This window comes from Danio rerio, chromosome 14 (genome assembly GCF_052040795.2).
Source record: "Danio rerio strain M-AB ecotype USA chromosome 14, GRCz13ab, whole genome shotgun sequence".
Lineage (NCBI taxonomy): Eukaryota > Metazoa > Chordata > Actinopteri > Cypriniformes > Danionidae > Danio > Danio rerio.
Window position 1 is genome coordinate 50,722,501 of NC_141034.1, and position 15,000 is coordinate 50,737,500.

Consider the following 15,000-nt stretch of genomic DNA (forward strand, 5'->3'; position numbering starts at 1 on the left):
TACAGAAGTTCACACAGTGCTGCCTGCATCTGTACACATGGTAAGTGATAAACCGCATTTATCCCATATTTCTGTCCAGTTTTAGTGTATAAAAACATTTATAATTTATTTTACCTTTGCCTTTAGGTTCATGTAGGGCTTCGTTTTGTGTTATTCTGTAGGGTTGACTTTAGACTTGTTTTTTTGTCTTTTATATAGGTTTATTAAACAACCCAGCAGGCAAACAATGCCATAAGACATTAATATTTTTTATTTATTTATGAATTTATTTGTAGCTTTTTTATTTATTGTATTTGCTGAGCACTTTCAATCAAATGCGTAACAAATCAATAGGATATTCACATTTTAGCATAAAATCTGTTAGAAAAATAACAAAAAGAAAGAAAGAAGGAGAGAAAAAAAAGAACGGGTATAAATAACAATTACCATAGAGTAGAGGAGTTTAGTTTTTGGTGTATATTCACAGTTTGGTTATGACTTGAAAGTCCTTATTGAGTTTCAAAATAAACTTTTAAATCAGCCTTGAAATGGAAGATGCTAGGCTTCCTCTCCGACCATTTACACTTGTGTATATGAAACTCTCTTAATAATATCAAAAGATTTACCATAAACAGGAGATTCTTATCCATACCTTTTTGATCTACATAAAATATGACATCTCTTATATTAATTCTATGACCACTCAGTATATTAAATACACATTCAACATCAAACCAGAAATATTTAACATACATACAATTGAAAAACAAATACAGACTCAACGGTCTTTTTATTCTATCTTATGCTTCATATTCTTATTGTTTTATTGCATCTTTTTATTGTTGTGCTGTTTCTGCTTGCCTTGTATTGTTAGTATTTTGCCTTGTAGCGCTTTGAGTTTAAGAAAAGCGCATTACAAATAAAATGTATTATTATTATTATTATTATTATTATGATGATGATGATGATTTTCAACACCCATTCTGCAAAAAACACAAGATTCAGAAAGATCAACTCTATATCTCTTGAGAAACTGGCTGATTGGATATATTTTATGTATAATTTTTAAGGAGATTTCACTGACTTTATTAGTGACACATTATTTGTTGTTATAAGTCTAGATCAAGTTCCGTTTGATATTCTCAAATTGGTTATTCCAAAAATACTTGTGTCTAAAATTCGCAGGATATTGAATCAAACATCTAAGAAATGTATTATTACATTTTCTATCTTTGATTTCAACACCATCTAATAAAATCTCATTTTAACTGTTTATTTGGTTCACTGTAACCCTGCAAAAGTCTCGCCAGGCCTGCTGGTATTGCATCATTTACTGTACTATAATCTTGTGGAGGCACTGGAAAACTAAACTTCTCTAAAAATTCAGTATAAGTCAGTAAATATCCTTCATTGTTTAATAACTGCGAGACCAATAGAATATCTCTTTTTTAACCCAGTTATCATAGGAAATTGATTTGTATTTATCTCTGACAGTTTTATTATTCTATATTATTTGTTTATGGGGAGAAACATTGTGTTTGTATAGAAGAATCCAACATAAAAGAGCCTGTCATAAGACATTTATTTAAGGTTCAATTTAGGACGGGATGTCAGGTGACCAGAATTCAATGTATAGCCAGCATCTAATGACAACTTTATTTTGACGTCCAATAACGGTCAAATGGCGTTGACATTTGGTTGATTTAGGTTGTCATGTAAAGTGACCAAAATCCAATGTCGATCCATCATCTTAAACTACCGTCATAATGACGTCAAATACTGACATTTATTCAATATGTTTCACACTATTGATCAATCTACAGGAAATTTAGTGCAATAGCGCATGCTTGAGTTTGCAATGTCTGAGTTGTTCAGTTTAAAAGTAAATCAGGGTTAAATGGCAAAAGTTCTGGTGTGGATGAAAGTAACACTGTTATTCATGTCCCACTGCTAATAGACAAACCTTAGTTTTCAATTTCACATTAGAATTTGCAGTGTTTGGATTGAGATGTTTTATAAAATTAATGCATATTGCCAATAATATAAAAAAAATATTCAAAAACTGTAGAAAATGTTAACATTGTTGGTATGCTTTTGTACGGAGACCCGGAAGGGACATGATGGTGAGGGGAAAAAATAGGTGGAATAAAAAAAATCTGGGTGGGAGAAAAAAAAAGTGATTTTTTGTATTTTATATAATATATTATAATATTACATAATATAATATTATATATTATAATAATATATGAATATTTTTAGCATTTTTATGTTCCCTCACAAAGATATTTTGCGTTTCTTCGCAAAAACTCCTGTCTCGTCGTTTTTCCATGAACACTGTTCACTTCATACATGTCAACCCTCACGTTTTTGCCAGGATTCGCCCATATTTTACTATTCTATCCTGCTATCATCCTTTCATTAAGTATTTTGACATATTTCTGATATATTTTTAATCTTGAAAGCACGCTAAAATTACCATCAAAATGTCTGCATTAACTTTCTATTCATTTAGCTGTGCGTCAACCATCGCCCTTCCTATGCAACCTCTGAATCAGCGAAGGAATGTATAAGCGCGGAGTGATGGACACACTTCTTATGATTAACTGATCCCTGATCAGCTTCCGAACACCCTGCACTTTTGCTCCACTGTAAATGGTGTGTACAGAAGCTGATCTGGGATCATTTTATAATACGAAGCGCGTCTGTAAATCAGCACTTATACATTCATTCGCTGATTCAGAGGTTGCATAGGAAGGGCGACGATCGACAAAACTTTAATGGAAAGAAAGTGAATGCTGACATTTTTATGTTAATTTCGGCGTGATTTCAAGATTAAAAATATATGAGAAATATGTGGAAATACTTAATGATAGGATGATAGTGGGATAGAATAGTAAAATACAGGAGAATCTTGGCAAAAAAAGGGAGGGTTGACGTGTATGAAGTGAACAGGAAGTGTTTGTGGAAAAACTGTTTTGCGAGGAAACGCAAAATTGTAAAAAAAAATATATATATACTTTCCCATCACTGTTTTTTTCTCCCACCAATTTTTTTTCTTCCACCTATTTATTTTCCCGCACCATCACATCCCATCTGGGTCTCTGAACTTTTGAAACATTTGATGGAGCTGAAATTTAAAATGAAAATGCTGTTTAATTTTTTATTTTTTTTGCAAAAATAAAGAACAAAATATGTTTGCAGTGATTATTAATAAGGTCATAGTCAGATATTTTTAAAATAAACAAGATTAAGCCAGAAAATCGAGCAAATATTGTTGTTACTTTTGACGCTCACTTGTGTTACTTTAGTCCCTGCAAACGGGGTCAAAAGCAATAATATGCAACTTTTACTTTTTGCCAAATATTATAATATTGCATCAGAAAAAGCTGTTGCTTGTTTTATAGTTTACAGGGCAAAATATTTCTGTAACAGTTTTAAAAGCAAAAAAAAAAAAAAAAAAAAAAAAAAAAATTCCTGCAATTTTCATTCCTGTGCTGAAATGGAAAAATGTCAAACAAACATTATTAATAAACATCATTAGCCAGCGCAGGTGTTTGAAAATAAAAATGCCATGCATGTAATGCCTCATTTTTTTCATCGTTATTGTTTAGAAAACATTGACAAATTCTCAGACAGGTAATATGATTCAATAATTCTGTAAACTGTTTCCAATAAATGCCCTTTCGTCATCCCTCAGGTCTCTAGGATGACCTTTAGCAGGTAGAAAACAACCAAATCCACAATTCCTGTTAACCCTGTGATTGTAATCTTTCTGGCAACCCTTTATACACACAGACTATCTGTAATCCATACACGACTGATTAAAGATAGACCAGGATTGCAGCTCAGGTTGATGAGCGAAGGATAAGGTTTGGGTTTAAGGTTCAAGTTCAGGTTGAAGTTGAGGGATCAGTTAACCCTAAGATCCTCAGTTCAATTCAATGCCAAAAACAGTATCTTATGCTTTCTACAATACAGCGTTGGCTTTTGCCAGTGTAAAATGTCTTGTTCGAGATTAATCGCTGAAGCTTTTATCATGATATATACTGTTATCACCAAAATATAGAGCGAAAGTTATTACTTTAATAGGTATAATAACAAAATGTACTTGTGTATTGCTTTATTGTCTATACACTGTAAAAATGATTGCTGCCTTAATTTTTTTTGTTGAATCATATTAACTTTTTGGTGGTGCAGTGGGTAGCACGATCGCCTCACAGCAAGAAGGTCGCTGGTTCGAGCCTCGGCTGGGTCAGTTGGCATTTCTGTGTGGAGTTTGCATGTTCTCCCCGTGTTCGTGTGGGTTTTCTCCAGGTGCTCCGGTTTCCATCACAAGTCCAAAGACATGTGCAATAGGTGAATTGGTTCATTCCGCTGTGGCGACCCCAGATTAATAAAGGGACTAAACCAAAAAGAAAATGAATGAATGAATGCCTTGATATCAACACAGTGAGATTTAGGCATATTCTAGATAAATGCTTTCTCGTCTTTTAGATAAGTTATTCTGATGCTCGGTTTGAACTGCAGCAGATCGCCTTGACCATGTCTACATGCCTAAATGCATTGCTACCAAGTGATTGGCTGATTAGAAATATGCGTTAGCAAGTAGTTGTTCAGGTGTACCTAATAAAGTGGCCGGTGAGTGTGCATGTGAAATCCAAATATGAAATTGTGTCATTCATTCGTTTATTTTCCTTCGGCTCAGTCCCTTTATTCATCAGGTCACTACAGCAGAATGAACCACCAACTTATCCAGCATATGTTTTACACAGTGGATGCCCTTCCAACTGCAACACAGTACTGGGAAACACCCATACAACTCATTCACACACATACAGCCAATTTAGTTTACTCAATTAATCCCTCACCTATATACCAAATGTCTTTGGACTGTGGGTGAAACCAGAGGACCCGTAGGAAACCCAAGCGAGCACAGGGAGAACATGCAAACTCCACACAGAGATGCCAACTGACCCAGCCGGGGCTCGAACCAGAGACCTTCTTGCTGTGAGGCGATTGTGCTACCCACTGCGCCATTGTGCTGCCTTTAATTAATCATTGTTCTCTTTAATTTGAAGTGACCACAATATCAGTATCAAGCATGTTTATTATTATAATATATATGAAATGATTGAATATCAGCATAATGCAGTGCAAAAACAACACTGGATTGCATTTGAGAATCATGTCAGCTTGTAAAACTGTCCGTGTCATGTCATTAAACTTTAAAGAAACAACACATGATATGCCAGGCCAGCCCAGGCATGGCTAATCCCTGTAGATGCACTACTACAGTATGTGCTTGGTTCTTGCCGTTGTGGGATGGTAATAAGTGACCAATTCTGTGGGTTTCCTGAGTCTGATCTGATACAGGTTGCATCTGCTGTAACCCAGTCATCCGTCCCCTTAACCTCCATGACAACAATCACCATGCCAACACTTAAAGGGATAGTTCGTACAAAAATAAATACAGTTGGAGTCAAAATGATTGGAAATTTTAATTATTTTTATAATACTTCCCAAGTGCTGTTTTCAAGATTTATTTTCAACTCGTTTAAACATAATAAATATTTCGAACAGCAAATTTTTTACTAGTTACTTTGCAAGAAGCACGAAAAGAGAAACACAACTGGTTATATGGAAAAAGTGCAGCCCTGATACTTACCTTGACGCATTATTTATTTTAGTTGCAAAGAACACAACCAGTTGTCAGCCTCTATTAAATTATATGTTGTAGTATATTGATTTGTTGTGTTTTTTCCCCCAGGCAAGTCGAGGCAGTGTGAAACCCTTTGTGCACTTCAATGCAAAGCATGATGCCGAAGTTCTGCGCAAGGCCATGAAAGGCATCGGTAGGACTTTGAAAGTTAATTTTATACTTAAAAAATATTGCTATTTTTTGTTGGTTTTTGTTATAATCTTTTTAAAGTCTAGGGGCTCTATTTTGACGATCCAGGCACAAAGCCCAAAGCGCAGGGCACAAAAGCATTAAGGGCGTGTCCACTTTTGCTATTTTAAGGGTGGAAAAATGCGCTTTGCACCATGGCGCATGGTCTAACAGGGTTGAGCTTATTATTTTAATGAGTTCTGGGTGTGTTTTGAGAATTAACCAATCAGAGTCTCATCTCCCATTCCCTTTATGCATTGCGCCATAGCACATTTGCTATTTAAATGGCGGACTTTGTAAGTGGAATAACTGAGCGCTTCACTAGCCAGAAAACAGTTCAACAGAGCAAATGCAGAGTGAGAATGAGAGAATGAGCCTCAAAATTGTTTACTTTCACTTTCACTCTCGTTGATAGGGAAATGTGTTGAACACACAGACATCCATTAGACTATACATAATTAATTTTGTTTGTTAAGCTCAAAGATGTGTTTCAAAATTGTAAAATTCAGTTCTAATTTCCAGCAAACGAATAAATGAGCAATAATAACGAAGTGTGTTCAAAAACCTAAATTATTTTCAAATACACATGCTGCCCCATATAGGCTAAAACCTGACAGGAGGATAAATCTAAGCTTGTTTTCTAATAAAACAAATATAAATATGCATATAATAAATAATAATAATAACATTATACAAAAGCAAATTGTCATGAATAAACTGAAAAAAGCCCCTCGAGATGAAGAAGGCATGGAGGCAGTGGTTTTTCTATTCATGTAGGCTAGAAAATGATAATTTTTGTAATATTTTAATCCTTTAATACTTCTTCACTTGTAAAGATATTTGCGTACTGCTGTACATCCTTTGTGTATTAAGCAATGTTTAAGTCAGGCACACAACTAACACGCTCTGCGCTTGACTATAGACCTGCTTTGATCTGGTCTATTAAACAATCTATTTTAGTTCCTCAGAATAGCAGTGCGCCTTAACACACCTCCTTTTTTAGACCAGAACACCTATGGGCGCACATATGAGCGCAAATGCATTTGCTATTTAAACAGCGTGCTCTTGTGCCGAGCTGAAACGAGCAAACAACAATTGTGTCATGCCTTGCACCGCATTGCGCCGGGTTTATGATAGGGTCCTAGGATTTTTTGTTTAAAAGGTGTAACAAAGAAGACTAAAATTTGATAAATAATATTTAATAAACTAATTAAATATTAACTAATAAACTAATAAAATTAGAACTAATAAAAAAAGAAACGTGGAGAACACACTTAAATCCTCAGCTCCAGAGTGGAGTCAGCACACAGAGTTTGGGAAAAATAAAAAATTTAATTTATTAAATTGAAAAATAGGAACTTTAACAGAAACTAGACATCAAACTGAGTGAGTATAGCCTAAAACAACTTAAACAAAGGACTAGCTTACCTAATGCAAAAAAAATCAAAGATGAAAATCAACAACATAAACTTCCCTGAGCTTCCTCTCTCAACCATAGGTGAAAAGACATACAAAATAAAATAAGGCACTCACCCTTTAAGCACACTTGGAAGTAAATCCCAAATTAAATACACAAAATAAAAAATAGTAATGGAAATAGAGGCACAATAATGTTCATTTGGTCATTAAACCAAATACATTGGTCAATGAAATGGGCATTTTATTAGTATTAGTATTGGTATTATTAGTAATCTCGATAATGTGTCTGGAAATTGTGGTAACGTTTACACAATGTTAGACATCCTCATTTAACTTGGAGACAATTTGTCACTTTTGTCGTCTTGTCTGAGCTGATGCGGATGCTTTGTTTTCAGGCACTGATGAAGACACTATCCTCATGTTACTGGCAGCTCGATCTAATGACCAGAGACAGGAAATAAAAGCAGCTTATAAAAAAGCTTTCGGAAAGGTGAGTAGGGGTATTAGATTATTATCTTGTGTCGGACCAGGAATAATATGTTTTCTGAATGTAAATTATTGTCACGTCCCAAACAGTGTTGGCTAAGTAACTTCAGAAAAGCAGTTCATTACTAATTATTACAATTCATTCATTTATTTTCGGCTTAGTCCCTTTATTAATCAGGGGTCGCAACAGCGGAATAAACCGCCAACTAATTCAGCATTTGTTTTACGCAGAGAATGCCCTTCCAGCTGCAACCCATCACTGGGAAACACCTATACACACTCATTCACAAACATACACAATGGACAATATAGCTTATTCAATTCACCTGTACCGCATGTCTTTGGACTGTGGGGGAAACCGGAGCACCCGGAGGAAGCACACGCCAACACAGGGAGAACATGCAAACTCAGAAATGCCAAATGACCCAGCCGAGGATCGAACCAGCGACCTTCTTACTGTGAGGCGATCGTGCTACCCAATGCGCCACAACGCCGCCCATTATAACGATTGTATTTAATTTACTTTTCCAACTTTGTCTGAAAAGTAACTTTCGTTAATTAATAAGTATTTTAATTACTTGATTAAATATCCACACATCCACATAAATATTGACACATAGACAGTAGAAATTAAACTCTTAATTATTTAAATTAGAGTCAAACAGGACCTTTTAGTTTTATTTAACCCCTTAACTGTCACAACCACTTAGACATAGATATGAAAATAGCATGCTCAACCTAAATGTTTACTATTCTTCAATGGCTTACTGCAAAGATTTAAGCTTGGTATCATTTTATAACGGCATACGATTTTAAATTGAATTTAAAAAGGTTAAAAAAGTGGAAGACGTGTAATGTGCCTAATATTTTAAAATACTAAAACAATAAATGCGCATTTGATTATATTATATGAAATATATTTCATACAAAAACTGATTTTGCCTAAAATTGACGTAGCATCAAAGCCAAACACCTGATCAAATAATATTCCAAATTTGAAGTTAATACCACAAAAAATGACAACATATGCTCATTCTGAAAACGTAGCCCTATACACATTTCCGGAGATCATGATTTATCCAGAAGTACGTATGGCTGCATTTCGTCTTTAAAACAAATGCTACCAGCTGACCGATTACCTCCGTATTGGCAGCTTTACCGCTGTTAACAGTTTGTCCAGTTATCTCGCCATGTACATCGGTGGTCTTGAGACGCAGAGAGAAGTTGACCACATGACAGGGTTCAAGTCTGGTGAGGAACGATCCTAGAAAGCGGGTAAGACAAAAACAGAATCCAAAGAAATAAAATAAACAAGTAAATAACAGGGTGAAAATATAGTAAAATCTGAAAATGTAGTGAAAATCAGACAAAGGCTTTTTTCTTCTTGATTTTTTATTTTTTTAAACTGTCGGTTGGGTTTAGGGAAGTGAGTGGACGGGTCAATCGATGCTTCTGAAAACACTATTTGTTGTGTTTAGGGAAGGAGGAGGGTGGGTCAGTCGATCGGTCAGTCAATCGTCAGCGGCCTCTGGTGGATTTACACAACAACAGCATTTGCGAATGGCATGAGTGAGATTTCAAAAAGCATACACAGCAGGCTCTGGCGGATTCGCGAAAACCAAAACTGCAAAAAAACGTACCTCCTGGGACATATTTTGTGCTATCCGGAAATGTATATAGGGTTACATTTTCCGAATGAGCCTCGGTTGAAAAATGAGCTTTTGTTGGGTGCAGTACCAATCACGACCACCAGGTGACCTTGAGTTTCCTTTGGTGACCATATTAGGGCGTCCCTTGTTTCAGTGTATGCTTTCAGGAATATGAACTATATTTTTCATACTTTTGACAATATTTGTGCACAGTAAATAGGGTTTTGGCGGTTCATTCCACTGTGGTGACCCCTGATAAAAAAGGGACTAAGCTGAAAATGAAGGAATTGCCCGTGTACTGACATAATTTTCTAAAGCTTTTTGCTGTTTCTTAAGAATGTGCACATGCACGTACAGAAAACTACATTACCCATTAAGCTGTATACAGAAAATTCCACAATTCATATCTCTGCCCACTCCCATGAAGCACCACAAATAAAAAAAAATCAAAATACTTATATATTTATGCATATTCTTTAATAAATGCAAAATATATTGTTTATGGATACATTAAATAAATATGTCTCCCATCATAATTTGGTTTGGTGGGATTGTAGTTCTTTCCATGTTTAAATCCATTGAGCATGCAGTCATGCACCTTTGTCTTTTTGCCTTATTTCCATACTCTGCTTTGCTTTAAATCAGAGTGTTGTGATTCTCATCATAGTTGCTGGTTTGGTTCATGCCTTAAAGGCACCTATTATTCCCCATTTTACAAGATATAAAATGCCTCTGATGTTTCTAGAGTGTGTATGTGAGGTTTCATCTCGAAATACCACACACATAATGTTTTATAACTCTTTGAAACGGACCCTTTTAGGCTTTGATTCAAATTGTGTCGTTTTAGTGATTGTCGCTTTAAATGCAAATGAGATTGTGCTTTTTTTAAAAATAAGGCGGGGCTACAAAATCTATGTGTCAGCATAGTGGCAGATTCAAATCTCTAATGGCAGATGGCTGCTTCTCAATCAGGGCTGTTTATGCTAATGAGTGAGAAATCATCACCAATGGGCGGGGTTTTCACCCTCTGATGACACATGCAAATAGAGAATGTCAATCAAAGTGTTTCTGCAGACTGTTTTTATCAAGTCTGGTTATAAAAAGTAGAATTAATACATGTTTACCATTAGAGGCTGGCTATATTCACACACTGTTGCCACACAACTGTGTTTAAACCTCTTATAAAAGTGATTTTGCATAATAGGTCCCCTTTAAAATGATTAAGAAAGATCTCCCTATAAGAAAAATGAATGGGGAAATACTTTTGCTATTATAGCACTGCTAAAAAAAAGTGGCATAAATGTACACCATATCTAGATGCTTCATTTCTGGACTATCATTCTGCACATAGGATCATCCACTTATTGATGTGGAGATAACTCAGTGCTGACATGCTGTTAAAATTGTAATGAGCATCACAGTTTAATGGGCATTGTATTTTCTTAGGCCCCGTTTACACTAGTGCGTTTTAGTTTGAAAACGCATAAGTTTTGCTACGGTTACGCCATCCGTCCACACTACGCCGGAGTTCTCGAGCGCCGAAAACGGAGCTTTTTGAAAACGCTGGAGAGGCCGTTTTCATTCTAAAACGCTGCTGCTCCGTCTCAGTGTGGATGGGGAAAGACGGAGACATCTGAAAACGGAGGCGGGGCTGCAAACGTTTGCCTATCTGATTGGGGCTTTTCCTCAATATTAAGTAGCCCACACACAGATCAGTCTCGCATCCTCTTCTTGTAAGTTAAGACTTCGCAAGTTTGATCAAGGCTGCAGTCTCCCCCTTCTCAGTTTGATATGGAAAACATACCGAGGACACGGGTAAATCTTCAAAGGGAACAGTGTACTTTATAACTTCATTCACATCACCCTGGCTACGTTGTTTCACTTTCTCAACAATAAAATGTAAACATGATTTAAGGAACTGCCTATTTTCTTTTTAATATTAGCAACTTAACAGACAGCAGAAATGTTGAAGCGTCGTGCTGCATATATGAGCGTCATCTTCACTGTGTGGATATTTATAACAAAACGGAGCCTATAACAACTGCCTCCTTTCAATTTCAGTGAAAATACGAAACGCACCCTCTCTTTTGCTGAATATCAGTTTTAATAATCGATAATTATAAAAGTATAACATACAATAAGTTTATACATTGTAGGAAATAAAGGCAAGCGATCAGTCAATGTACCTGGATTAATCATTAACTTTGCGCTTAACCAAAACATGTTACCCGTGAACAAGTAACTTAATAGATTCCAATGACCAAAGTCAGGGAATTGGCCTATGTCGTTAGATAAAGACAACAACATGAATGAAATATCACGTTTAGCAAATATAGTGAGATTAGATCCAGCGGGAGATGCTTGATGAGCAGTCCGACAAGCAGAACTCTCGTCTGGGTAGAAATGCTGGAGCGCTTGCCCGAGAGTGTGTGTGTGGTCACGTGATGTGCGTTTTCAGCATTTTGGTGTGGACGGAGAGCTGTTCAGAAACGCTGGGTAAAACGCGAGTGTGGACGCGGATCGTTTTCATTCTACAACGCCGTTTTAAAACTAAAACGCACTAGTGTAAACGGGGCCTTAGACTTAGAAAACTTTATTGATCCCGCAGGAAATTGCTTATGTAATGACTGCCATAACACACAAAACACAGAAACACAAAACCACAAGACAAAATAAATAAATTAAATAAGTGAAATAAGTCACATAAATCCAACCAATCTATAAAAGAAAACAGCCACAATACATAAGTATACAAACTATTATATAAGATATTACACTTAAAAGAATCAGTGGTAACTAATACTATTAAGTCATATATCAAGTAATGAAGATAATATTAACCAAAACCTATAATATTACACACAAAACAATTACACATAAAATATTTCAGTAGTAAAGTGATTCAGCACTCATTTAAAAAACAATGATATTGCACTAAAAATATTTAAGACCCAGTAAAAAAACGTACAAATATTGCACCTAGTAGATTATTGCACATCATAAAACATAATGCACAGACTTCCACACACTAAAACCCGTAATAAGTAATATATGGCACGAGCAGCAAGGTATAGCATAGATTACTGTAAGGGTAAGTGACTGAGGGAGACGTTATGAAGTCTGATAGCAGTGGGAAGGAAGGATTTTCTGTGGCGTTCAGTGGAACACTTTAAGCTGGTAAGTCTGTGACTAAAGGTACTTCTCAGCTCGTCAACCACATTATGAAGAGGATGATCTACATTGTGCATAATTGACCGAAGTCTGCACAATGTTCTCTTTTCGGCCACAGTTTCCATATTGTCCAATTCCTCACCCACCACAGAGCCAGCTTTCCTAATCAGTTTGTTAAATCTCTTCATATCTGCCACTTTTACACTACCACCCCAGCACACCACAGCATAGAAAATGGCACTGGCCACTACAGACTCATAGAACATACGCAACATGGTGTTGCAGACTCTAAAAGATCGGAGTTTGCGTAGGAAATACAGCCTACTTTGACCCTTCTTATATGTGACCAGAGAGTTCTTGGACCAGTCCAGCTTATTGTCAATATACACACCCAAATATTTATAGTCCTGAACAATCTCCACATCCACCTTGCATGTATTTTGTCTCATCCGTATCTACAGGATTTGGTAAAAGACCTCCGATCTGAGCTTGGAGGGAAGCTGGAGGATCTGATTGTGGCCCTCATGGCTCCACCAACAATATATGATGCAAATGAACTCCATAAGGCTATCAAGGTAACCGCAAACATACTTTCATCCATCAGCAACTGAGTATAATTAAAATACACAAAGAAGTGACTGCCATCACAATGTCCATTATGATAAACCTGAGCCAATCTCATCTCAGATTGTTTATCTTTTTAATTCTGCATTTCGTCACAGGGAGTGGGTACAGAGGATCAAGTATTAATCGAGATCCTTGCGTCCAGGACATGTGAAGAGATTAAAGAGATTGTCAAAGCTTATAAGAAAGGTAATATTCATTGTGCAGCCACATAATTAGGCTAAAATTTTGTAATTATTGCATGGCAGAGTCCATTTATATTTAGGAATATGCTAATGACATAAAAGATCATGTTTGGATTTTACATAAATTGTCATTTATGCAACGTATATTTCCAAATATTGCAAAAAATGGCCATTATAAATAGATTTTCAACCATTGTAATTTAAAATATGTACACATATGTTCAAATATACGATATATGTGCATATATGAAAACAACATTACAGCTAATATATTGAACATATACTCACCGGCCACTTTATTAGGTACACCTTACTTGTACCGGGTTGGACTTCCTTTTTCCTTTAGAGCTGCCTTAATCCTTCATATCATAGATTCAACAAGGTACTGGAAAATTCCTTATTGACATGATAGCATTACGTAGTTGCTGCAGATTTGTTGGCTTCTCTATTGGATTGAGGTCTGGTGACTGTGGAGGCCATTTGAGTACAGTGAACTCATTGTCATGTTTAAGAAACCAGTCTGAGATGATTCGTGCTTTATGACATGGTGTGTTATCCTGCTGGAAGTAGCCATCTGAAGATGGGTACACTGTAGTTTCAAAGGGATGAACATGGTCAGCAACAGTACTCAGGTAGGCTGTGGCGTTGACACGATGCTCAGTTGGTACTAATGAGCCCAAAGTGTGCCAAGAAAATATCCCTCACAGCATTACACCACCAGCAGCCTGAACCATTGATACAATGCAGGATGGATCCATACTTTCATGTTGTTGATGTCATATTCTGACCCTACCATCTGAATGTCACAGTAAAAATTGAGACTCATCAGACCAGGCAACATTTCTCTAATCTTCTATTGTCCAATTTTGCTGAGCCTGTGTGAATTGTAGTCTCAGTTTCCTGTTCTTAGCTGACAGAAGTGGCACCCGGTGTGGTTTTCTGCTGCTGTAGCCCATCCGCCTCAAGGTTGGACGTGTTGTGCTTTCAGAGATACTCTTCTGCAGACCTCAGTTGTGACGAGTGCTTATTTGAGTTTCTGTTGCCTTTCTATCTGCTCAAACCAGTCTGGCCATTCTCCTCTGACCTCTGGCATCAACAAGGCATTTGCACCCACAGAACTGCCACGCACTGGATAGTTCCTCTTTTTCAGACCATTCTCTGTAAACCCTAGAGATGGTTGTGTGTGAAAAACCCAGTAGATGAGCAGTTTCTGAAATACTCAGACCAGCCAGTCTGGCACCAACAACTATGCCACGTTCAAAGTCACTTAAATCCCCTTTCTTCCCCATTCTGATGCTCGGTTTGAACTGCAGCAAATCGTCTTGACCATGTCTACATGCCTAAATGCATTCAGTTGCTGCCATGTGATTGGCTGATTAGAAATTTGCGTTAACGAGCAGTTGGACAGGTGTACCTAATAAAGTGGCCAGTTGGTGTATATGTGAAATCCAAATATGAAATTGTGTCATTCAGTCATTTATTTTCTTTTCGGCTTAGTCCCCTTATTAATCTGGGGTCGCCACAGCGGAATGCACTGCCAACTTATCCAGCATATGTTTTACGCAGCAGATACCCTTTCAGCTGTAACCCATCACTGGGA

At 36.6% G+C, this 15,000-nt stretch overlaps 1 protein-coding gene across 3 annotated transcripts in view; it reads left to right on the forward strand.

Moving 5' to 3' along the window:
- Positions 1 to 15,000, forward strand: part of anxa5a (annexin A5a) — a 22,785-nt gene that overhangs the window by 242 nt on the left and 7,543 nt on the right. For all 3 annotated transcript variants that reach the window (XR_015506812.1, XR_015506811.1, NM_001113582.1), the window contains 5 exon segments: positions 6 to 40; positions 5,747 to 5,831; positions 7,681 to 7,775; positions 13,053 to 13,166; positions 13,314 to 13,404. Coding sequence is in view for 1 of the 3 variants with exons in the window: in NM_001113582.1 (NP_001107054.1) it covers positions 38 to 40; positions 5,747 to 5,831; positions 7,681 to 7,775; positions 13,053 to 13,166; positions 13,314 to 13,404 (388 nt within the window). In the remaining 2 variants the exon portion in view is untranslated.